This window comes from Salmo salar, chromosome ssa20, assembly GCF_905237065.1.
Source record: "Salmo salar chromosome ssa20, Ssal_v3.1, whole genome shotgun sequence".
NCBI classification, from domain to species: Eukaryota; Metazoa; Chordata; class Actinopteri; order Salmoniformes; family Salmonidae; genus Salmo; species Salmo salar.
In genome coordinates this window covers 95043566-95071362 of record NC_059461.1, presented here as the reverse complement: position 1 = coordinate 95071362, position 27797 = coordinate 95043566, and the positions used below count along the sequence as shown (strand labels likewise).

At 44.8% G+C, this 27797-nt stretch overlaps 1 protein-coding gene across 6 annotated transcripts in view; it reads left to right on the top strand.

The window, feature by feature from the left end:
* The window catches only part of arhgap42b (Rho GTPase activating protein 42b), a 237147-nt gene that overhangs the window by 11156 nt on the left and 198194 nt on the right, over positions 1–27797 (top strand). For all 6 annotated transcript variants that reach the window (XM_045704171.1, XM_045704175.1, XM_045704173.1 and 3 more), the window contains exon 2: positions 24916–25011. Coding sequence is in view for 1 of the 6 variants with exons in the window: in XM_045704175.1 (XP_045560131.1) it covers positions 24916–25011 (96 nt within the window). In the remaining 5 variants the exon portion in view is untranslated. The remainder of the gene's footprint in view (positions 1–24915; positions 25012–27797) is intronic.

Here is a 27797-nt window from a genome sequence, read left to right as displayed (position 1 = left end):
CAGCATGATGCTAGTATTATCTGGTGCTGGTCTTCACAGCATGATGCTAGTATTATCTGGTGCTGGTCTCCACAGCATGATGCTAGTATTATCTGGTGCTGGTCTTCACAGCATGATGCTAGTATTATCTGGTGCTGGTCTCCACAGCATGATGCTAGTATTATCTGGTGCTGGTCTTCACAGCATGATGCTAGTATTATCTGGTGCTGGTCTCCACAGCATGATGCTAGTATTATCTGGTGCTGGTCTCCACAGCATGATGCTAGTATTATCTGGTGATGGTCTTCACAGCATGATGCTAGTATTATCTGGTGCTGGTCTTCACAGCACAGCATGATGCTAGTATTATCTGGTGCTGGTCTCCACAGCACAGCATGATGCTAGTATTATCTGGTGCTGGTCTTCACAGCATGATGCTAGTATTATCTGGTGCTGGTCTCGACAGCATGATGCTAGTATTATCTGGTGCTGGTCTTCACAGCATGATGCTAGTATTATCTGGTGCTGGTCTCCACAGCATGATGCTAGTATTATCTGGTGCTGGTCTTCACAGCATGATGCTAGTATTATCTGGTGCTGGTCTTCACAGCACAGCATGATGCTAGTATTATCTGGTGCTGGTCTCCACAGCACAGCATGATGCTAGTATTATCTGGTGCTGGTCTCCACAGCATGATGTTAGTATTATCTGGTGCTGGTCTTCACAGCATGATGCTAGTATTATCTGGTGCTGGTCTTCACAGCACAGCATGATGCTAGTATTATCTGGTGCTGGTCTTCACAGCATGATGCTAGTATTATCTGGTGCTGGTCTTCACAGCATGATGCTAGTATTATCTGGTGCTGGTCTTCACAGCACAGCATGATGCTAGTATTATCTGGTGCTGGTCTCCACAGCATGATGCTAGTATTATCTGGTGCTGGTATCCACAGCACAGCATGATGCTAGTATTATCTGGTGCTGGTCTTCACAGCATGATGCTAGTATTATCTGGTGCTGGTCTCCACAGCATGATGCTAGTATTATCTGGTGCTGGTCTCCACAGCACAGCATGATGCTAGTATTATCTGGTGCTGGTCTCCACAGCACAGCATGATGCTAGTATTATCTGGTGCTGGTCTCCACAGCATGATGCTAGTATTATCTGGTGCTGGTCTCCACAGCATGATGCTAGTATTATCTGGTGCTGGTCTCCACAGCATGATGCTAGTATTATCTGGTGCTGGTCTTCACAGCATGATGCTAGTATTATCTGGTGCTGGTCTCCACAGCATGATGCTAGTATTATCTGGTGCTGGTCTTCACAGCATGATGTTAGTATTATCTGGTGCTGGTCTCCACAGCATGATGCTAGTATTATCTGGTGCTGGTCTTCACAGCATGATGCTAGTATTATCTGGTGCTGGTCTTCACAGCATGATGCTAGTATTATCTGGTGCTGGTCTTCACAGCATGATGCTAGTATTATCTGGTGCTGGTCTTCACAGCATGATGCTAGTATTATCTGGTGCTGGTCTTCACAGCATGATGCTAGTATTATCTGGTGCTGGTCTTCACAGCATGATGCTAGTATTATCTGGTGCTGGTCTTCACAGCATGATGCTAGTATTATCTGGTGCTGGTCTTCACAGCACAGCATGATGCTAGTATTATCTGGTGCTGGTCTCCACAGCACAGCATGATGCTAGTATTATCTGGTGCTGGTCTCCACAGCACAGCATGATGCTAGTATTATCTGGTGCTGGTCTCCACAGCATGATGCTAGTATTATCTGGTGCTGGTCTCCACAGCACAGCATGATGCTAGTATTATCTGGTGCTGGTCTTCACAGCATGATGCTAGTATTATCTGGTGCTGGTCTCCACAGCATGATGCTAGTATTATCTGGTGATGGTCTTCACAGCATGATGCTAGTATTATCTGGTGCTGGTCTTCACAGCATGATGCTAGTATTATCTGGTGCTGGTCTCCACAGCATGATGCTAGTATTATCTGGTGCTGGTCTCCACAGCATGATGCTACTATTATCTGGTGCTGGTCTCCACAGCACAGCATGATGCTAGTATTATCTGGTGCTGGTCTTCACAGCATGATGCTGGTATTATCTGGTGCTGGTCTCCACAGTATGATGCTAGTATTATCTGGTGCTGGTCTCCACAGCACAGCATGATGCTAGTATTATCTGGTGCTGGTCTTCACAGCATGATGCTAGTATTATCTGGTGCTGGTCTCCACAGCACAGCATGATGCTAGTATTATCTGGTGCTGGTCTCCACAGCATGATGCTAGTATTATCTGGTGCTGGTCTCCACAGCACAGCATGATGCTAGTATTATCTGGTGCTGGTCTTCACAGCATGATGCTAGTATTATCTGGTGCTGGTCTTCACAGCATGATGCTAGTATTATCTGGCGCTGGTCTCCACAGCACAGCATGATGCTAGTATTATCTGGTGCTGGTCTCCACAGCATGATGCTAGTATTATCTGGTGCTGGTCTCCACAGCACAGCATGATGCTAGTATTATCTGGTGCTGGTCTTCACAGCATGATGTTAGTATTATCTGGTGCTGGTCTCCACAGCATGATGTTAGTATTATCTGGTGCTGGTCTCCACAGCATGATGCTGGTATTATCTGGTGCTGGTCTCCACAGCATGATGCTAGTATTATCTGGTGCTGGTCTCCACAGCATGATGCTAGTATTATCTGGTGCTGGTCTCCACAGCATGATGCTAGTATTATCTGGTGCTGGTCTCCACAGCATGATGCTAGTATTCTCTAATTTCTACTGTAACACTTCACGGTCAGCGCCACACTATTACAGCTTGTTTCACATGCTTCATATTCACACCTCACTCAGGTCAAGTTGAATGATGAGGTCCGTGCTGCTAGTATAAGAGGCATGCGGTGGACAGTAGAGGGAGGCTCCAAGGTGACAGTTTGAGCACTTCCTTCCAGAGCTCTGACAACTTTTGAAAGATAATGAGAAGCGTATTATTTTGAATTACCAAATTAATTCTTAGCTTGCTAAAAAAACACCAGGTTATTGATGATTTAAGATGATATTTCTCAGAATGTGACAGCGCGCTGACAGAATGAGAAGTCGTATCGCTTCGTCCTCTAGCTAGCGATGCTCGTCTAATGTCGTTACACTGGAGGCAAATGCTTTGATTGACGACTGCCACAACTATTCTGGTCTGACAGACTCTCTGACACTTGCCGTGTCAGATGAGGATTTTCCTTCTTTTTCCTATAACCCCAAGCAAACCTCCAGCTTCCAAGAAAGGCATGTTTGAACTGGGCCCAGATTCCACTGCCGATAATGATGTTATCGCCACCCTTTCCAGTCTTATCAATACACGGTCTGATGTCATAGAGAAAATGGTCGGCGACGACGCAATAAAAATCGAGGGCAGTTCGATTAAACAGTTCACTTTGCATGCATGGAAATCAAGGATGTTAAGAAGAAGGTCGCCCACATCGAAAAGCGTGTCGTTAAAGACGAGGGGAAAGATGGACTTGTGCCAAAGAAGAATCTCAGATCTTGAAAGTTATGGAATCTGAGACTGTATGGAGTTCCCGAAGCAGATGGGGAGAACGTGCGGCAGGAGACCATCAAAGTCTGCCAAGCTATCCTACCTGAGGAGAAGGCTAAGCTAGCAGACACTGTACATTGCCTCAGCATGAGAAGGCAGTGTGACTCCAAGCCCAGATGTATCGTTCCTCAGTTCACATCACGGATCTACAGGGATGCCACTTGGAAAGCAGCCAAGAAATCTACCTTCCTACGTGACAACAACTCTGGTTTGCTGAAGACCACTTGAAAGCAGACAGAGAAAAGGAGAGAGAAATTGTGGCCAGCCGTGGAAAAAGCACGAAAAGAAGGTCAAAGCGGCTTCATCGGAGGGCGCGCTTTCATCGACGGATCTGAAATCAACCTTCCTCCTTGAGGACTGTCATGGACTGTGCCTGGTGGTCAACATAGGCTACCTAGATAGCTACCTCTGATGTGAGCAGATCCCACTCCCGGCTCTACGGTGATTTAACCTTCGTTCTAACTGCTCAGGACTACTGGAGAAATGGATGTTCACTATTGTATTTGTTCTCTCACTTCTGATATGTTTACCTGCAGTAATAGGCAGTGAGCAAGATCTTTTGTTGTTTCTTGTTCTGGCAGTTAGCTTTGTTATGCTAAACTATTCTCACTCAATCATTTATATCTATATTGTGTGCAGCGCTGGTTTCTTTTCAGATTTACTCGATTTGCGACTTGTTGTTTAGCTCTTAGTACTTTCTGTTCTATATTCCACGTTGTCGTTGTCTATAGTTTCACTCAATGTTAGGGGGTTAAGACGTAATGTAAAACGAAAAGCAATATTTTTAATTGCCAAACAGATTATTATTATTTTTTTCTCAAAGAGTCTCATTCAGTTTCTACCGACGTCAACTTCTGGAGATCTCAGTGGGGTAATGTTGTATGTCTCTCTCATGGTTCTGAACGCTCTGCTGGAGTTACCACTCTAAAGAATAACTTCAATGGAAGTATTTTGCACTCCGACTGTGACCCTTCTGGTCACTTTCTTTGTCTTGTCATCAACTGTAACAACCGCATCATTATTATTCCCAACATTTATGGTTACAATTCCAAACTTGAAAATGATCACTTACTTGAATCTTTAGAAAAGCATATTCTCCATTGGCTAACCAAGTTCCCTAATGCTTTACATATAGTAGCTGGGGATTTTAATATTTTTCTGAATAATTTAATTGATAGATGGCCTCTGGGACAGTCCACTACTATGAATACAAGTTTGAGGCAGTTTATGGAAAGGTTTGATATTATAGATATTTGGAGAGTAAAGTTTCCTAATGACAAGTCTTTCACATGGAGTAATAAGGCACAATCCAGACAATCATTCATAGATTTTTGGCTGGTGTCTAAATGTTTTGATAAACAGGGTATTTCTGTTAACATCCTGGCCGCTCCCCTTACTGATCATAGAGCTGTTTATATTGACTACACAGTTTATCTCTGATAATGGCCTTGGCAGAGCATCCTACTGGAAGCTTAATAGCTCTATATTAAAACATGAGTTGGTCAAGATGGAGATAAACAATTTAATTACACACTTTTGGAACAAAGCTATAAATGACAATTCATACAGTAATAACGGGGAGCTTTTTAAATATGAGGTTGGAAAATATTTAAGAAAATACGGGAGTTTTCTTGCCAAGATGAGGAGAGCTGAAGAAGAAAGTGTAATTACAAAGATCACCTCTCTTGTTCAAAAGACTGTTGAAAGTCTCAGAGGAGGACAAGTCTGTTCTGTTTGAGCTACAACACAAGTTGGATGATATGTATGAACTGAAAGCAGAGGGAGCCTGTATGAACTGAAAACAGAGGGAGCCTGTATGAACTGAAAGCAGAGGGAGCCTGTATGATCTGAAAGCAGAGGGAGCCTGTATAAACTGAAAGCAGAGGGAGCCTGTATGAACTGAAAGCAGAGGGAGCCTGTATAAACTGAAAGCAGAGGGAGCCTGTATGAACTGAAAGCAGAGGGAGCCTGTATAAACTGAAAGCAGAGGGAACCTGTATGAACTGAAAGCAGAGGGAGCCTGTATGAACTGAAAGCAGAGGGAGCCTGTATGATCTGAAAGCAGAGGGAGCCTGTATGAACTGAAAGCAGAGGGAGCCTGTATGAACTGAAAGCAGAGGGAGCCTGTATGAACTGAAAGCAGAGGGAGCCTGTATGAACTGAAAGCAGAGGGAGCCTGTATGAACTGAAAGCAGAGGGAGCCTGTATGAACTGAAAGCAGAGGGAGCCTGTATGAACTGAAAGCAGAGGGAGCCTGTATGAACTGAAAGCAGAGGGAGCCTGTATGAACTGAAAGCAGAGGGAGCCTGTATGAACTGAAAGCAGAGGGAGCCTTTGTCAGATCTAGGAAAAAGTGGCTAGAGGAGGGTGAAAAAAAGGAATGTTATTTTTTGAGGTTAGAAAAATACCACTCTAAAATTAATACAATTCATCAATTAAATATTAATGGTCTCATAATAGATGATCCCAAATGAATCTCTAACTTTAGTTGCAACTTCTACAGGAATTGATATATAGTTCTAAGTATTGTGAGCTTTCATCCACTCTTTTTTTTTTGACTCTCTGGGGGGGTGAAATCAATTGGGGAGGCTGAGAGGGAACAGTGTGATGACCCTATTATAGTTGAAGAGATCATGTATTCTATTGAACACCTTCAAAATAATACGTCTCCTGGGACTGATGGTATATCTGCTGAATTTCACCAAACATTTTCTCAACAGTTGGCCCCATTTCTGTTGGAGGTCTTTTCTGAAAGCATTACAAATAATGCTCTCCCTCCCAGTTTGACTCAAGGTCTGTGTCACGGCTTTCTTCGTCGGAGGACGATATAGCGAAATCGTCGTCTGAAAAGGTGGACCAATATGCAGCAGAGTTGGTGTTCATTTTCTTAATTTATTAAAGAACGTTGAACACGAGAAACAAGAAAACAATAAGCACGACCAATGACAGTTTTGCAGGCTCACAAAACACGCAATGCAAAAACAATCTCCCACAAATACAAGTCAAACACACCCAACTAATATAGGACTTCCAATCAAAGGCAACACCAAACAGCTGCCTTCAATTGGAAGTCCACCCCAATTAACTCAACATAGAAACACACTCACTAGACTACACATAGAAATACCTAAACATAGACCATAACTCAAAACCCGGAAATAATAAATCAAACACCCTCCTAACTAACACACCACCCTGAACCACATAAAACAAATACCCTCTGCCACGTCCTGACCAAACTACAATAACAATTAACCCTTATACTGGCCAGGACGTGACAGTACCCCCCCCTTAAAGGTGCTAACCCCTAGAAGCACCTTAAAAATAAAACAATTAAAAAAAATAAAACACAACCCCAAACAACAAAACAAAATTTCCCCTCTACTAAAAGGGACGGAAGGGAGGGTGGCTGCCGTCAACGACGGCACTGTGCTACACCCCCCCTCCCCAACCCACCTATATCAGGAGGTGGCTCCGGTTCTGGCCGTTCCAGGCAGTCGGGCCACTCTGGCAGCTCGGGGCAGTCTGGTCAGTCTGGCAGCTCGGGGCAGTCTGGCAGCTCGGGGCAGTCTGGCAGCTCGGGGCAGTCTGGCCACTCTGGCAGCTCGGGGCAGTCTGGCCACTCTGGCAGCTCCTGACTAGTGGGTGGCTCTGGCGACTCCTCACTGACGGGCAGCTCTGGCGATTCCTCACTGACGGGCGGCACTGGTGACTGTTGACTGGCGGGCGGCACTGGTGACTGTTGACTGGCGGGCGGCACTGGTGACTGTTGACTGGCGGGCGGCACTGGTGACTGTTGACTGGCGGGCGGCACTGGTGACTGTTGACTGGCGGGCGGCTCTGGTGACTGTTGACTGGCGGGCGGCTCTGGTGACTGTTGACTGGCGGGCCGCTCTGGTGACTGTTGACTGGCGGGCAGCTCTGGTGACTGTTGACTGGCGGGCAGCTCTGGTGACTGTTGACTGGGTTTACGCACTTGAAGCCTGGTGCGTGGTGCTGGTACTGGGCGTACCAGATTGGGAACACGCACCTCCAGGCTAGTGCGGGGAGCGGGAACAGGACGAGTCGGACTGGGTTGACGCACTTCCGGGTCCGCACGAGAGACAGGAGCTGGAAACCCAGGGCTATGGAGGCGCACAGTCGGTCTTGATCTTACCTCCTGCACAACCCGTCTTGGCTGGATGGAACTAGTAGCCCTGTACGAGCGGGGTGCTTGTACAGGGCAGACTGGGCTGTGCAGGGGCCTGATGGTAGCCGTGCGTAGAGCGGGAGTTGGGTAGCCTGGTCCTCGGAGGCGTACCGGCGACCAGATGCGCTGCACAGGCATCCTCCTACCAGGCTGGATGCCCGCTCTAGCACGGCACCTGCGAGGGGCTGGAATAACGCGCACCGGACTGTGCGTGCGTATTGGTGAGATAGTGCGCTCCTCAGCGAAACATGGCGCTCTCCACCTCATACGCTCCTCCATATAACCACGGGTAGCTGGCTTCCGGCTCTTCCTAGGCCTAGCCAAACTACCCGTGTGCCCCCCCCAAAAAATGTCTTGGGGGTGCCTCTCGTGCTTCAACGCCAGTCTTGATCCTCGGAAACGTTCCCGGTCCTCACCAGCCATACTCCATGGGCCTTTTCCGGCCATAACCTGCTCCCATGTCCATCTCTCCACATAGTCCAACTCATAATCCCACTGCTCCTTCCTCTGCTGCTTGGTCCTGGTTTGGTGGGAGATTCTGTCACGGCTTTCTTCGTCGGAGGACGATATAGCGAAATCGTCGTCTGAAAAGGTGGACCAATATGCAGCAGAGTTGGTGTTCATTTTCTTAATTTATTAAAGAACGTTGAACACGAGAAACAAGAAAACAATAAGCACGACCAATGACAGTTTTGCTCACAAAAAACACGCAATGCAAAAACAATCTCCCACAAATACAAGTCAAACACACCCAACTAATATAGGACTTCCAATCAAAGGCAACACCAAACAGCTGCCTTCAATTGGAAGTCCACCCCAATTAACTCAACATAGAAACACACTCACTAGACTACACATAGAAATACATAAACATAGACCATAACTCAAAACCCGGAAATAATAAATCAAACACCCTCCTAACTAACACACCACCCTGAACCACATAAAACAAATACCCTCTGCCACGTCCTGACCAAACTACAATAACAATTAACCCTTATACTGGCCAGGACGTGACAGTCTGATTACATTCATCCCTAAGCCCAAGAAAGACTTGCTTCTACTCGATAATTGGCGTCCAATCTATCTGCTCAATAACGACTACAAAATATTAGCCTCTATATTTATAAAAAGAATGAAGGCAGTATTGGACTCCATTATAGAAGAGACCCAATCTGGCTTCATGAGGAACAGACATATATCTAATAATATCCGACTGGTGTTAGACCTTATTGACTATTCTATTCTAATCTTCCAAGATAGTTTTATTGTCTTCTTCGACTTTTATGAAGCCTTTGATACAGAGTAACATGAGTTTCTATTTCTCTCCCTTGAGAAATTTGGTTTTGAGGAATTATTTTGTAGTACTATTCAAACTCTTTATATGAATTGGAACAGTTCCATTAAATTAAAGCATGGCACTAGATTGGCACTAGATTTGATTTGAAAAGAGGAATTAGGCAAGGTTGCCCAATTTCGCCTTACCTCTTCCTGCTCGCAACTCAACTTCGTACAAGTGTGGTTAAATCCAGAAATATAAAAGGGATCTCTATTGCTGACAGAGATATTAAAGGGGATCTCTATTGCTGACAGAGATATTAAAGGGGATCTCTATTGCTGACAGAGATATTAAAGGGGTGCTCTATTGCTGACAGAGATATTAAAGGGGATCTCTATTGCTGACAGAGATATTAAAGGGGATCTCTATTGCTGACAGAGATATTAAAGGGGATCTCTATTGCTGACAGAGATATTAAAGGGGATCTCTATTGCTGACAGAGATATTAAAGGGGATCTCTATTACTGACAGAGATATTATCATCAGTCAGCTAGCAGATGACACCACCCTCTTTATGAAAGATGCTGACCAGATTCCTAGAGCAGTCAATGTTGTAAATATTTTTTCCAAAGCATCTGGTCTTTGCCTAAACCTTAATAAGTGTTAATTGTTTGCTGTTAGAGACTGTGTGATACCCTCTGTATGCAATATTCCAGTCAAGGAAAAAGTACCATACCTTGGGATTACCATATCTACGGATCATCAGAAAAGATGCTCATTACATTTCATACCTATTATTGAAAATAACAAAAAGTTGAACCATTGGTTGCAAAGGGATTTATCCTTGAAAGGTCAAGTATTGCTTTCTAAAGCTGAAGTTATCTCCAGACTTACTTATGCAGCCCAGTCTCTACATCTTCACAACAAAATAGGTAAACCAGGTGCTTTTCAACTTCATCTGGAAAAATCGTACACATTATATTAGGAAATCTGTCGCTATGTACACATATGAATACGGTGGGGTGGCAGAGTATCCTAGTGGTTGGACTAGTAACCGAAAGGTTGCAAGATCGAATCCCCGAGCTGACAAGGTAAAAATCTGTCGTTCTGCCCCTGAACAAGGCAGTTAACCCACTGTTCCTAGGCCGTCATTGAAAATAAGAATTCATTTTTAATTGACTTGCCAAGTTAAATAAAGGTAAAATAAATAAATGGTGTTCTACATTTTCTTGATTTTCCTACTTTGAATAATACTTAAGATAAATTGGGCTAAACATTTCTTAAAGAATCGAACTTCAATTTGGGATTTCATCCCTCATTATTTCTTCTCCTGTTTTGGTGACTTCAATTTTATGTTACTTTGTAACTAGAGTAACTATAACATTGATCAGATTCCTACTAAATGATCTGCGTTTCAAAACATTAGAAGATATAATGAGAGATGAAATCCCAAATTGAAGTTCGATTCCTTAAGAAATGTTTATCCCCAATTTATCTTAAGTATTATTCAAAGTAGGAAAATCTAAAAAATGTAGAACACCATTTATTTATTTTTTGCGTGGTCGTTAATAGATAAACATGTTTTTCCCCGCATAAATATTTAATTTGGAACAAAAAGGATATTTTGTATAGAAACACGTCTTAATATTTTAAGAACTGGTTCAATAATCATATCCTGCCGGTTGAGTCAACTTTATAATGTAGAAGGATTGTTACTCAATTGTGAGGAATTTTTATCTCGCTAAAATATCTCTGTAACACTTAGAGAGTTCGCTATATTGTTTGATGCTATTCCATCTGGAAATCTCATGTGGTTTAGAGGTGTAGCCAGACCTCACCTTGTTGACCTACCCTCGCTTAATCCAGTTGACTCTCCAATAGGGAAAATTAGTTTCTCCTTGCTCCCTCAGAACAACAGATCTATACGTGCTTTATTTCAATGGGATATTGTATCCATTCCTTATGTCATAAGTTACTGGAATACATTGGTCACTAATATCTGTTGGGAAAAAGCGTCTGGTTATTACCACACAAATACCTGCTTGTTAACAAGGTGAAAGAGGTCTCTTTCAGAATGATCCATAAGTGTTACCCTGCGAATCATTACCTGAAGAAACTCAAAAAATACATTAACATTGATTGTACTTTTTGTGTTGAGCATCCAAAAACAGTTTCTCATTAATTTTGGCATTTGTCTACATGTAAAACAATTATGGAAAGACATTCACAGTTTTATAATTGTTAATATTCTTGATGACTTTTGTTTTGTTATGGGAGAATGTGCTGCTGGGTTTCCTTAACTATAATAGAGTAAATCTAATTGTTCTAATGGCAAACTTTCATATTCATAAATTTAAATTCACTAATAAAAAACCACTCTCCGATGTGTTTTCTAGAAGGAAAATCAAACAGTACATTAAGACCATTCTACATTCTTCTAATAGGAAAGGGGTAAACAAATCAACATGTTTTAAAGTCTTTGTATATTCTGTAATGTGTTGTACCCCCCAATCAGATGTTATCATTGTCTGTTTGTATACTCCTTGTATGTACACTGGTTTTTCTGCAATAAAAAAAACAAAACAATGGTGATTTTTTAATGTTTTATAATAAATTTGTGGACAGTAAATGATGAGGCCCATGCTGCTAATGTTAAATGTGGTAGACAGTGAATGATGAGGCCCATGCTGCTAATGTTAAATGTGGTAGACAGTGAATGATGAGGCCCATGCTGCTAATGTTAAAGACATGTGGTCGACAGTGAATGATGAGGCCCATACTGCTAATGTTAAAGACATGTGGTCGACAGTGAATGATGAGGCCCATACTGCTAATGTTAAAGACATGTGGTCGACAGTGAATGATGAGGCCCATACTGCTAATGTTAAAGACATGTGGTGGTGCATTGTGGGTTGACACTGTATAGCCTAGGCTAGTATTGTACTCGGCGGGGATAGGATGGCGGCAATTCTTTGTCTCGCCTAGGGCGTTATATCTGCCAGGACCGGGCCTGATCAGCGTTGATTAGTCTAAAAATAAAAATTAAGAAAATATTCTGTATGAAACTATACCGTGCCATGTTGGAGAGGATTGGTGTATTGCCACTTGACACAACATTAGAGCATTATAGGCCTCGGGGCCAGAACAACATTGTCCACTGCTGTTGAATGAATCAATGGAAAGAGCATTGTATAAAAGTAGAATCCGATTTTTTTTTAAAAACAGATAAAAATACACCTTATGGAACAGCGGGGATTGTGAAGAGACACACACACACATTGTATAAAAGAAAGTCCACACATCAAAGATGTTTTTACTGAAGTGCCGTAGCCTATAGCGCTCTACAGACAATACATACTGACAAGGAGGAAACAGGTTTACCCCATAATGACAAGGAGGAAACAGGTTTACAGGTTTACCCCATAATGACAAGGAGGAAACAGGTTTACCCCATAATGACAAGGAGGAAACAGGTTTACCCCATAATGACAAGGAGGAAACAGGTTTACCCCATAATGACAAGGAGGAAACAGGTTTACCCCATAATGACAAGGAGGAAACAGGTTTACCCCATAATGACAAGGAGGAAACAGGTTTACCCCATAATGACAAGGAGGAAACAGGTTTAAACAATACCCCATAATGACAAGGTTAAACCAAGATGAAACCAAGATTGAACTCTCAACCTGAATGCCAAGCGTCACGTCTGGAGGAAACCTGGCACCGTCCCTTATGTGGATTATGGTTGTAGCAGCATCATGCTGTGGGGTTGTTTTTCAGCGGCAGGGACTGGGAGACTAGTCAGGATCGAGGGAAAGATGAACGGAGCAAAGTACAGAGAGATCCTTGATGAAAACCTGCTCCAGAGCACTCAGGACCTCAGACTGGGGTGAAGGTTCACCTTCCGACAGGACAATGACCCTAAGCACACAGCCAAGACAATGCAGGAGTGGCTTGTGGACAAGTCTCTGAATGTCCTTGAATGACCCAACCAGAGACCTGACTTGAACCCGATGGAACATCTCTTCAGAGACCTGAAAATAGCTGTGCAGCAACGCTCTCCATCCAACCTGACAGCACTTGAGAAGATCTGCAGAGAAGAATGGGAGAAACTTGTAGCTTTGTCATTTTGGGGTATTGTGATGTTATTTTGGGGTATTGTGATGTCATTTTGGGGTATTGTGATGTCATTTTAGGGTATTGTGATGTCATTATGGGGTATTGTGATGTCATTATGGGGTATTGTGATGTCATTATGGGGTATTGTATGTAGATTGATGAGGGGGGAAAAAAGTAATCCATTTTAGAATAAGGCGTAACGTAACGAAATGTGTAAAAAGTTCCGAATGCATTGTATGTATATATATATGCATTTCACACACAATCATAATTTTGTATTCTCTTTATATTTGAAATCCAGCAGTCTGTTGAAACGTCCAATGAATCCACAAATGTAGTCAAACATTGTCTGAGACAAAATCCTTTAGTATTATAAAAGATCAACATAATTGGTTATGGTACATAAATACCTTTAAATGATCAGCCAGTGTAAACAAATGTTTCTGAAATGAATGGAAGCCACAGTCATGGAATGTCATTTATTTTCTTTAATTAAGTAATTGGCACAGATTGGATAGCAGAACAAGCATATCCTGCTGCGAATTGATAACATGGACGACTCACTGACTGGAAGTGGAATATGAGCTGTCTATTTGATTTGGGATATACTGTACAATTATATTGTCACTGTATCTAAAGGAATACTTTCAGCAAAGCCTTCAAAAAATGTCATTGTAATTGCTATTAAGCTCAGAAACATATCAATTATACAACAGCAATTTGTTCAACAACACAACACTTTCCCACTATAGTTCCCCATCAGGTTCTCAGGAACATCAGAAGTTCAGCAATTTCACTTTCCACATTTTCTCTTTAATGTGTGCAGTTATCCCACATACCTCCATTACCAGAGTCTTTTCAAGTGCAGAAATACTTTGAACTGAAGACGTGAATGTCAAAGAACGAGAGAGAGAGTAGGACAGAGTGAGAGAGTGAGTGGGAGAGAGAGAGGAGAGGGGGAGGAGAGAGAACAATAGATGTGTCATATTTGTCAGTAGTTAATGTGTGTTTAGCATGGCGGCTTGACCTTGATGTGGGATTTACACCTAAAATAATGTTCAGAAGTGACAATTGTTCTACTATTAGTAAGAAAATACAATCTCCTTAAATAATACATACAAATAGTTAACTTCCAACTCAATAGACATTCCACACACACACACACACTCACACACTCTACACACACTACACACACACACACACCACACACCACACCACACACACACACACACACCACACACCACACACACACACACACACCACACACACACACACAACACACACACACTACACACACACACACCACACACCACACACTACACACACACACACACACACCACACACCACACACACACACACACTACACACACACACACACACACACACCACACACTGAGTAGCATCTCTGATTGAAGAGGGTTAAATACCTGTTCTCTTTAATATCTGAGACCAACGCTCACCTTCCTCTGACTAGGATAGAGATACCAACGCTCACCTTCCGCTGACTGGGATAGAGATACCAACGCTCACCTTCCGCTGACTAGGATAGAGATACCAACGCTCACCTTCCGCTGACTAGGATAGAGATACCAACGCTCACCTTCCGCTGACTAGGATAGAGATACCAACGCTCACCTTCCGCTGACTAGGATAAAGATACCAACGCTCACCTTCCTCTGACTAGGATAAAGATACCAACGCTCACCTTCCGCTGACTAGGATAAAGATACCAACGCTCACCTTCCGCTGACTAGGATAGAGATACCAACGCTCACCTTCCGCTGACTAGGATAGAGATACCAACGCTCACCTTCCGCTGACTAGGATAAAGATACCAACGCTCACCTTCCTCTGACTAGGATAGAGATACCAACGCTCACCTTCCGCTGACTAGGATAGAGATACCAACGCTCACCTTCCGCTGACTGGGATAGAGATACCAACGCTCACCTTCCGCTGACTAGGATAGAGATACCAACGCTCACCTTCCGCTGACTAGGATAGAGATACCAACGCTCACCTTCCGCTGACTAGGATAAAGATACCAACGCTCACCTTCCGCTGACTAGGATAGAGATACCAACGCTCACCTTCCGCTGACTAGGATAGAGATACCAACGCTCACCTTCCGCTGACTGGGATAGAGATACCAACGCTCACCTTCCTCTGACTAGGATAGAGATACCAACGCTCACCTTCCTCTGACTGGGATAAAGATACCAACGCTCACCTTCCGCTGACTAGGATAGAGATACCAACGCTCACCTTCCGCTGACTAGGATAGAGATACCAACGCTCACCTTCCGCTGACTAGGATAAAGATACCAACGCTCACCTTCCGCTGACTAGGATAGAGATACCAACGCTCACCTTCCGCTGACTAGGATAGAGATACCAACGCTCACCTTCCTCTGACTAGGATAGAGATACCAACGCTCACCTTCCGCTGACTAGGATAGAGATACCAACGCTCACCTTCCGCTGACTGGGGATAGAGATACCAACGCTCACCTTCCTCTGACTGGGGATAAAGATACCAACGCTCACCTTCCGCTGACTGGGGATAGAGATACCAACGCTCACCTTCCGCTGACTGGGATAGAGATACCAACGCTCACCTTCCTCTGACTGGGGATAGAGATACCAACGCTCACCTTCCTCTGACTGGGGATAAAGATACCAACGCTCACCTTCCGCTGACTAGGATAGAGATACCAACGCTCACCTTCCTCTGACTAGGATAAAGATACCAACGCTCACCTTCCTCTGACTGGGGATAGAGATACCAACGCTCACCTTCCGCTGACTGGGATAGAGATACCAACGCTCACCTTCCTCTGACTGGGGATAGAGATACCAACGCTCACCTTCCTCTGACTGGGGATAAAGATACCAACGCTCACCTTCCGCTGACTAGGATAGAGATACCAACGCTCACCTTCCGCTGACTGGGGATAAAGATACCAACGCTCACCTTCCGCTGACTGGGGATAAAGATACCAACGCTCACCTTCCGCTGACTGGGGATAAAGATACCAACGCTCACCTTCCGCTGACTAGGATAGAGATACCAACGCTCACCTTCCGCTGACTAGGATAGAGATACCAACGCTCACCTTCCGCTGACTAGGATAGAGATACCAACGCTCACCTTCCGCTGACTAGGATAGAGATACCAACGCTCACCTTCCGCTGACTAGGATAAAGATACCAACGCTCACCTTCCGCTGACTAGGATAGAGATACCAACGCTCACCTTCCGCTGACTAGGATAGAGATACCAACGCTCACCTTCCTCTGACTAGGATAGAGATACCAACGCTCACCTTCCGCTGACTAGGATAGAGATACCAACGCTCACCTTCCGCTGACTAGGATAGAGATACCAACGCTCACCTTCCGCTGACTGGGGATAGAGATACCAACGCTCACCTTCCGCTGACTAGGATAGAGATACCAACGCTCACCTTCCTCTGACTGGGGATAAAGATACCAACGCTCACCTTCCTCTGACTAGGATAGAGATACCAACGCTCACCTTCCGCTGACTAGGATAAAGATACCAACGCTCACCTTCCGCTGACTAGGATAGAGATACCAACGCTCACCTTCCGCTGACTAGGATAGAGATACCAACGCTCACCTTCCTCTGACTAGGATAGAGATACCAACGCTCACCTTCCGCTGACTAGGATAGAGATACCAACGCTCACCTTCCGCTGACTGGGATAAAGATACCAACGCTCACCTTCCGCTGACTAGGATAGAGATACCAACGCTCACCTTCCGCTGACTAGGATAGAGATACCAACGCTCACCTTCCGCTGACTAGGATAGAGATACCAACGCTCACCTTCCGCTGACTAGGATAGAGATACCAACGCTCACCTTCCGCTGACTAGGATAAAGATACCAACGCTCACCTTCCGCTGACTAGGATAGAGATACCAACGCTCACCTTCCGCTGACTAGGATAGAGATACCAACGCTCACCTTCCTCTGACTAGGATAAAGATACCAACGCTCACCTTCCGCTGACTAGGATAGAGATACCAACGCTCACCTTCCTCTGACTGGGATAGAGATACCAACGCTCACCTTCCTCTGACTAGGATAAAGGTACCAACGCTCACCTTCCGCTGACTAGGATAGAGATACCAACGCTCACCTTCCTCTGACTAGGATAGAGATACCAACGCTCACCTTCCGCTGACTGGGATAAAGATACCAACGCTCACCTTCCTCTGACTAGGATAGAGATACCAACGCTCACCTTCCGCTGACTAGGATAGAGATACCAACGCTCACCTTCCTCTGACTAGGATAAAGATACCAACGCTCACCTTCCGCTGACTAGGATAGAGATACCAACGCTCACCTTCCGCTGACTAGGATAGAGATACCAACGCTCACCTTCCGCTGACTGGGGATAAAGATACCAACGCTCACCTTCCGCTGACTAGGATAGAGATACCAACGCTCACCTTCCTCTGACTGGGATAAAGATACCAACGCTCACCTTCCGCTGACTAGGATAGAGATACCAACGCTCACCTTCCGCTGACTAGGATAGAGATACCAACGCTCACCTTCCTCTGACTAGGATAAAGATACCAACGCTCACCTTCCTCTGACTAGGATAGAGATACCAACGCTCACCTTCCGCTGACTGGGGATAAAGATACCAACGCTCACCTTCCGCTGACTAGGATAGAGATACCAACGCTCACCTTCCTCTGACTGGGATAAAGATACCAACGCTCACCTTCCTCTGACTGGGATAGAGATACCAACGCTCACCTTCCTCTGACTGGGGATAAAGATACCAACGCTCACCTTCCGCTGACTAGGATAGAGATACCAACGCTCACCTTCCGCTGACTAGGATAGAGATACCAACGCTCACCTTCCGCTGACTAGGATAGAGATACCAACGCTCACCTTCCGCTGACTAGGATAGAGATACCAACGCTCACCTTCCTCTGACTGGGATAAAGATACCAACGCTCACGTTCCTCTGACTAGGATAGAGATACCAACGCTCACCTTCCGCTGACTAGGATAGAGATACCAACGCTCACCTTCCTCTGACTAGGATAAAGATACCAACGCTCACCTTCCTCTGACTAGGATAAAGATACCAACGCTCACCTTCCGCTGACTAGGATAGAGATACCAACGCTCACCTTCCGCTGACTAGGATAAAGATACCAACGCTCACCTTCCGCTGACTAGGATAGAGATACCAACGCTCACCTTCCGCTGACTAGGATAGAGATACCAACGCTCACCTTCCGCTGACTAGGATAGAGATACCAACGCTCACCTTCCTCTGACTGGGATAAAGATACCAACGCTCACCTTCCGCTGACTAGGATAGAGATACCAACGCTCACCTTCCGCTGACTAGGATAAAGATACCAACGCTCACCTTCCGCTGACTAGGATAGAGATACCAACGCTCACCTTCCGCTGACTGGGATAGAGATACCAACGCTCACCTTCCTCTGACTGGGGATAAAGATACCAACGCTCACCTTCCGCTGACTAGGATAGAGATACCAACGCTCACCTTCCGCTGACTAGGATAGAGATACCAACGCTCACCTTCCGCTGACTAGGATAAAGATACCAACGCTCACCTTCCGCTGACTAGGATAGAGATACCAACGCTCACCTTCCGCTGACTAGGATAGAGATACCAACGCTCACCTTCCGCTGACTAGGATAGAGATACCAACGCTCACCTTCCTCTGACTGGGATAAAGATACCAACGCTCACCTTCCGCTGACTAGGATAGAGATACCAACGCTCACCTTCCTCTGACTAGGATAGAGATACCAACGCTCACCTTCCGCTGACTAGGATAGAGATACCAACGCTCACCTTCCGCTGACTAGGATAGAGATACCAACGCTCACCTTCCGCTGACTAGGATAAAGATACCAACGCTCACCTTCCTCTGACTGGGGATAAAGATACCAACGCTCACCTTCCGCTGACTGGGGATAAAGATACCAACGCTCACCTTCCGCTGACTAGGATAGAGATACCAACGCTCACCTTCCGCTGACTAGGATAAAGATACCAACGCTCACCTTCCTCTGACTAGGATAGAGATACCAACGCTCACCTTCCTCTGACTGGGGATAAAGATACCAACTCTCACCTTCCGCTGACTAGGATAAAGATACCAACGCTCACCTTCCTCTGACTAGGATAGAGATACCAACGCTCACCTTCCGCTGACTAGGATAGAGATACCAACGCTCACCTTCCGCTGACTAGGATAAAGATACCAACGCTCACCTTCCTCTGACTAGGATAGAGATACCAACGCTCACCTTCCTCTGACTGGGATAAAGATACCAACGCTCACCTTCCTCTGACTGGGATAGAGATACCAACGCTCACCTTCCTCTGACTGGGGATAAAGATACCAACGCTCACCTTCCGCTGACTAGGATAGAGATACCAACGCTCACCTTCCGCTGACTAGGATAGAGATACCAACGCTCACCTTCCGCTGACTAGGATAGAGATACCAACGCTCACCTTCCGCTGACTAGGATAGAGATACCAACGCTCACCTTCCGCTGACTAGGATAGAGATACCAACGCTCACCTTCCGCTGACTGGGGATAAAGATACCAACGCTCACCTTCCTCTGACTAGGATAGAGATACCAACGCTCACCTTCCGCTGACTAGGATAGAGATACCAACGCTCACCTTCCGCTGACTAGGATAGAGATACCAACGCTCACCTTCCTCTGACTAGGATAGAGATACCAACGCTCACCTTCCGCTGACTAGGATAGAGATACCAACGCTCACCTTCCGCTGACTAGGATAGAGATACCAACGCTCACCTTCCTCTGACTAGGATAAAGATACCAACGCTCACCTTCCGCTGACTAGGATAGAGATACCAACGCTCACCTTCCTCTGACTGGGATAAAGATACCAACGCTCACCTTCCTCTGACTAGGATAGAGATACCAACGCTCACCTTCCTCTGACTAGGATAAAGATACCAACGCTCACCTTCCTCTGACTAGGATAGAGATACCAACGCTCACCTTCCGCTGACTAGGATAGAGATACCAACGCTCACCTTCCTCTGACTAGGATAGAGATACCAACGCTCACCTTCCGCTGACTGGGGATAAAGATACCAACGCTCACCTTCCGCTGACTAGGATAAAGATACCAACGCTCACCTTCCGCTGACTAGGATAGAGATACCAACGCTCACCTTCCGCTGACTAGGATAGAGATACCAACGCTCACCTTCCTCTGACTGGGGATAAAGATACCAACGCTCACCTTCCTCTGACTAGGATAGAGATACCAACGCTCACCTTCCGCTGACTAGGATAAAGATACCAACGCTCACCTTCCGCTGACTAGGATAGAGATACCAACGCTCACCTTCCGCTGACTAGGATAAAGATACCAACGCTCACCTTCCGCTGACTAGGATAGAGATACCAACGCTCACCTTCCGCTGACTAGGATAGAGATACCAACGCTCACCTTCCGCTGACTAGGATAGAGATACCAACGCTCACCTTCCGCTGACTAGGATAGAGATACCAACGCTCACCTTCCGCTGACTGGGGATAAAGATACCAACGCTCACCTTCCTCTGACTAGGATAGAGATACCAACGCTCACCTTCCTCTGACTAGGATAAAGATACCAACGCTCACCTTCCGCTGACTAGGATAGAGATACCAACGCTCACCTTCCGCTGACTGGGGATAAAGATACCAACGCTCACCTTCCGCTGACTAGGATAGAGATACCAACGCTCACCTTCCTCTGACTAGGATAGAGATACCAACGCTCACCTTCCGCTGACTAGGATAAAGATACCAACGCTCACCTTCCGCTGACTAGGATAGAGATACCAACGCTCACCTTCCGCTGACTAGGATAGAGATACCAACGCTCACCTTCCTCTGACTAGGATAGAGATACCAACGCTCACCTTCCTCTGACTGGGGATAAAGATACCAACGCTCACCTTCCGCTGACTAGGATAGAGATACCAACGCTCACCTTCCGCTGACTAGGATAGAGATACCAACGCTCACCTTCCGCTGACTAGGATAAAGATACCAACGCTCACCTTCCGCTGACTAGGATAGAGATACCAACGCTCACCTTCCGCTGACTAGGATAGAGATACCAACGCTCACCTTCCGCTGACTAGGATAGAGATACCAACGCTCACCTTCCGCTGACTGGGGATAAAGATACCAACGCTCACCTTCCTCTGACTAGGATAAAGATACCAACGCTCACCTTCCTCTGACTAGGATAGAGATACCAACGCTCACCTTCCGCTGACTAGGATAGAGATACCAACGCTCACCTTCCTCTGACTGGGGATAGAGATACCAACGCTCACCTTCCGCTGACTAGGATAGAGATAATTGAGAGAGGTCAGGTATTATATAATTACTACCGATGATTATCATGCTCTCAGCGCTGAAACCTCCATGTTGCTTTGGATTATATCTGTATGGCTCATTGGACACAGACTAGCCTGTTACAGACTAACCTACTGTATATAACAGCAAGAAAGACCGTTAGTTAAAGACTAGCCTTGTTGTGTCCATTTAGCCCCATGCTGCTGCCACAGACCAGTAATATACACAATCTGACCATGTATTATGTTTCATACCCAAAACATTTCAGGATATGAAGGCTTTCTAGCTGGATTTAGAAACATGTTATATTATATAGGTGGTATAATGGTATACTATATAAATGGTATAATGGTATACTATGTATGTTATACTATATACATGGTATAATGGAATACTATATACATGGTATAATGGTATACTATATACATGGTATAGTGGTATACTATATACATGGTATAGTGGTATACTATATACATGGTATAGTGGTATACTATATACATGGTATAATGGTATACTATATACATGGTATAGTGGTATACTATATACATGGTATAGTGGTATACTATATACATGGTATAGTGGTATACTATATACATGGTATAGTGGTATACTATATACATGGTATAATGGTATACATGGTATAGTGGTATACTATATACATGGTATAATGGTATACTATATACATGGTATAATGGTATACTATATACATGGTATAATGTATAATGGTATACTATGTATGTTATACTATATACATGGTATAATGGTATATTATATACATGGTATAATGGTATACTATATACATGGTATAATGGTATACTATATACGTCGCCCTGCTCGCTTAGCCGTAGCATTGCCACCCACTATAGCTTTCACCGAGACTAGAACCCGGGTCCTTTGTCTCCCAAGCGCGTGACCACCCTCCTGAAACGTTCTTACACAGTTGCGCCACCGGAAAGCTAGCAATTTGGGCAATAATAGAGGAGACATTTTAGCTAACGAGAGATTACATATCCCCATCTATTACCTCTGTCCAACAGTAACAATCACTACCATAGAACTGCCAGTATATCTCTATGACACATACCCTCTCTTCCTCCTCTAGATCTGTGTATATCTCTATGACACAGACCCTCTCTGCCTCCAGATCTGTGTATATCTCTATGACTGACACAGACCCTCTCTTCCTCCAGATCTGTGTATATCTCTATGACTGACACAGACCCTCTCTGCCTCCAGATCTGTGTATATCTCTATGACTGACACAGACCCTCTCTGCCTCCAGATCTGTGTATATCTCTATGACACAGACCCTCTCTTCCTCCAGATCTGTGTATATCTCTATGACACAGACCCTCTCTTCCTCCAGATCTGTGTATATCTCTATGACTGACACAGACCCTCTCTGCCTCCAGATCTGTGTATATCTCTATGACTGACACAGACCCTCTCTGCCTCCAGATCTGTGTATATCTCTATGACTGACACAGACCCTCTCTTCCTCCTCCAGGTCTGTGTATATCTCTATGACTGACACAGACCCTCTCTTCCTCCTCCAGATCTGTGTATATCTCTATGACTGACACAGACCCTCTCTTCCTCCAGATCTGTGTATATCTCTATGACTGACACAGACCCTCTCTTCCTCCTCCAGATCTGTGTATATCTCTATGACTGACACAGACCCTCTCTGCCTCCAGATCTGTGTATATCTCTATGACTGACACAGACCCTCTCTTCCTCCTCCAGATCTGTGTATATCTCTATGACTGACACAGACCCTCTCTACCTCCAGATCTGTGTATATCTCTATGACACAGACCCTCTCTGCCTCCAGATCTGTGTATATCTCTATGACACAGACCCTTTCTTCCTCCTCCAGATCTGTGTATATCTCTATGACACAGACCCTCTCTGCCTCCAGATCTGTGTATATCTCTATGACACAGACCCTCTCTTCCTCCTCCAGATCTGTGTATATCTCTATGACTGACACAGACCCTCTCTGCCTCCAGATCTGTGTATATCTCTATGACACAGACCCTCTCTGCCTCCAGATCTGTGTATATCTCTATGACTGACACAGACCCTCTCTGCCTCCAGATCTGTGTATATCTCTATGACTGACACAGACCCTCTCTTCCTCCTCCAGATCTGTGTATATCTCTATGACACAGACCCTCTCTGCCTCCAGATCTGTGTATATCTCTATGACACAGACCCTTTCTTCCTCCTCCAGATCTGTGTATATCTCTATGACTGACACAGACCCTCTCTTCCTCCTCCAGATCTGTGTATATCTCTATGACTGACACAGACCCTCTCTTCCTCCTCCAGATCTGTGTATATCTCTATGACTGATACAGACCCTCTCTGCCTCCAGATCTGTGTATATCTCTATGACTGACACAGACCCTCTCTTCCTCCTCCAGATCTGTGTATATCTCTATGACACAGACCCTCTCTGCCTCCAGATCTGTGTATATCTCTATGACACAGACCCTCTCTTCCTCCTCCAGATCTGTGTATATCTCTATGACACAGACCCTCTCTTCCTCCAGATCTGTGTATATCTCTATGACACAGACCCTCTCTGCCTCCAGATCTGTGTATATCTCTATGACTGACACAGACCCTCTCTTCCTCCAGATCTGTGTATATCTCTATGACTGACACAGACCCTCTCTTCCTCCTCCAGATCTGTGTATATCTCTATGACTGACACAGACCCTCTCTGCCTCCAGATCTGTGTATATCTCTATGACTGACACAGACCCTCTCTTCCGCCTCCAGATCTGTGTATATCTCTATGACTGACACAGACCCTCTCTGCCTCCAGATCTGTGTATATCTCTATGACACAGACCCTCTCTGCCTCCAGATCTGTGTATATCTCTATGACTGACACAGACCCTGTCTGCCTCCAGATCTGTGTATATCTCTATGACTGACACAGACCCTCTCTACCTCCAGATCTGTGTATATCTCTATGACTGACACAGACCCTCTCTGCCTCCAGATCTGTGTATATCTCTATGACACAGACCCTCTCTTCCTCCTCCAGATCTGTGTATATCTCTATGACTGATACAGACCCTCTCTGCCTCCAGATCTGTGTATATCTCTATGACTGACACAGACCCTCTCTTCCTCCTCCAGATCTGTGTATATCTCTATGACACAGACCCTCTCTGCCTCCAGATCTGTGTATATCTCTATGACACAGACCCTCTCTTCCTCCTCCAGATCTGTGTATATCTCTATGACTGACACAGACCCTCTCTTCCTCCAGATCTGTCCACTGCTGTCCAGAAGTTCTCTCAGTCCCTCCAGGAGTTCCAGTTTGAGTGTATAGGAGACGCAGAGACGGACGACGAGGTCAATATTGGTAAGTCCTCCAACCAGACTGGAACGAGGAGGGTTTCCTCGCTCTCCAACTTTTCGTTTTGAGCTACAGTCTGTTGGTTTTTACATTGTCTTTTTAAATTTGGTCCGGTTGGTTTAACATTGTCAAACATTAAACTAATTAAAATTCCTGCAAGTCATTTGTTTTTTGGAGAAAAATGCTCACTTTAATTTATTATTATCAGGAAGCATCACTTGTTTGTCCAAAACTTCATATTACTTTCGCTTTGGTCTTCCAGCACCATGCAGAAGGAAACAACGCATCGCCACTTTAACTGTGCCCAGGGATAAAACAGCATTGAATAGACTGTATACAGTAGTCCAGGGATAAGACAGCACTGAATAGACTGTATACAGTAGCCCAGGGATAAGACAGCACTGAATAGACTGTATACAGTAGTCCAGGGATAAAACAGCACTGAATAGACTGTATACAGTAGTCCAGGGATAAAACAGCACTGAATAGACTGTATACAGTAGTCCAGGGATAAAACAGCACTGAATAGACTGTATACAGTAGTCCAGGGATAAAACAGCACTGAATAGACTGTAAACAGTAGTCCAGGGATAAAACAGCACTGAATAGACTGTATACAGTAGTCCAGGGATAAAACAGCACTGAATAGACTGTATACAGTAGTCCAGGGATCAAACAGCACTGAATAGACTGTATACAGTAGTCCAGGGATAAAACAGCACTGAATAGACTGTATACAGTAGTCCAGGGATAAAACAGCACTGAATAGACTGTATACAGTAGTCCAGGGATCAAACAGCACTGAATAGACTGTATACAGTAGTCCAGGGATCAAACAGCACTGAATAGACTGTAAACAGTAGTCCAGGGATAAAACAGCACTGAATAGACTGTATACAGTAGTCCAGGGATAAAACAGCACTGAATAGACTGTATACAGTAGTCCAGGGATCAAACAGCACTGAATAGACTGTATACAGTAGCCCAGGGATAAAACAGCACTGAATAGACTGTATACAGTAGTCCAGGGATAAAACAGCACTGAATAGACTGTATACAGTAGTCCAGGGATCAAACAGCACTGAATAGACTGTATACAGTAGTCCAGGGATCAAACAGCACTGAATAGACTGTATACAGTAGCCCAGGGATAAAACAGCACTGAATAGACTGTATACAGTAGCCCAGGGATAAAACAGCACTGAATAGACTGTATACAGTAGTCCAGGGATCAAACAGCACTGAATAGACTGTATACAGTAGTCCAGGGATCAAACAGCACTGAATAGACTGTATACAGTAGTCCAGGGATAAAACAGCACTGAATAGACTGTATACAGTAGTCCAGGGATCAAACAGCACTGAATAGACTGTATACAGTAGTCCAGGGATAAAACAGCACTGAATAGACTGTATACAGTAGCCCAGGGATAAAACAGCACTGAATAGACTGTATACAGTAGTCCAGGGATCAAACAGCACTGAATAGACTGTATACAGTAGTCCAGGGATCAAACAGCACTGAATAGACTGTATACAGTAGTCCAGGGATCAAACAGCACTGAATAGACTGTATACAGTAGTCCAGGGATCAAACAGCACTGAATAGACTGTATACAGTAGTCCAGGGATAAAACAGCACTGAATAGACTGTATACAGTAGTCCAGGGATCAAACAGCACTGAATAGACTGTATACAGTAGTCCAGGGATAAAACAGCACTGAATAGACTGTATACAGTAGCCCAGGGATAAAACAGCACTGAATAGACTGTATACAGTAGTCCAGGGATCAAACAGCACTGAATAGACTGTATACAGTAGTCCAGGGATAAAACAGCACTGAATAGACTGTATACAGTAGTCCAGGGATCAAACAGCACTGAATAGACTGTATACAGTAGTCCAGGGATAAAACAGCACTGAATAGACTGTATACAGTAGGCCAGGGATAAAACAGCACTGAATAGACTGTATACAGTAGTCCAGGGATCAAACAGCACTGAATAGACTGTATACAGTAGTCCAGGGATAAAACAGCACTGAATAGACTGTATACAGTAGTCCAGGGATAAAACAGCACTGAATAGACTGTATACAGTAGCCCAGTGATAAAACAGCACTGAATAGACTGTATACAGTAGTCCAGGGATCAAACAGCACTGAATAGACTGTATACAGTAGTCCAGGGATAATCAACTACATTATTTATTTCATTTAACCTTTATTTAACCTTTATTTAACTAGGCATGTCAGTTAAGAACAAATTCTTATTTACATTGACGGCCTACCCCGGCCAATCCCTAACCAGGACGACACTGGGCCAATCGTGCGCCGCCCTATGTGACTCCCAATCACGGCCGGTAGTGATACAGCCTGGAAACGAACCAGGGTCTGTAGTGCCTTAGACCGCTGCGCCGCTCGGGAGCAGTGCCTTAGACCGCTGCGCCGCACCTGTTACCCAGTCGTCCTCTCACTTCCTCTTCCTCTCTTTTTTTTAATCTCTCTCATAGGGACATAGGGGCTCAAGTCAAAAGTAGTAGTGCACTATAAAGGGATTAGGGGGCTATTTTGACGCATTCATAAGAGTGTTCATTTTGTAATTTAGTCTGCCCAGATAGACAGAGCTGGTTCCTGATTCAATGCCATAGCAGCGGGAGTAGCAGGCACGGGCCACAGCGCCTCGGGCTTCTGTTGGAAAGCCTTTTATTGACTGACTAACAGAAGCTATTGGGAATACATAGCAGGGTACATCTTTGAATACGAAATAGCACTTCAGACAAACAATAGGAT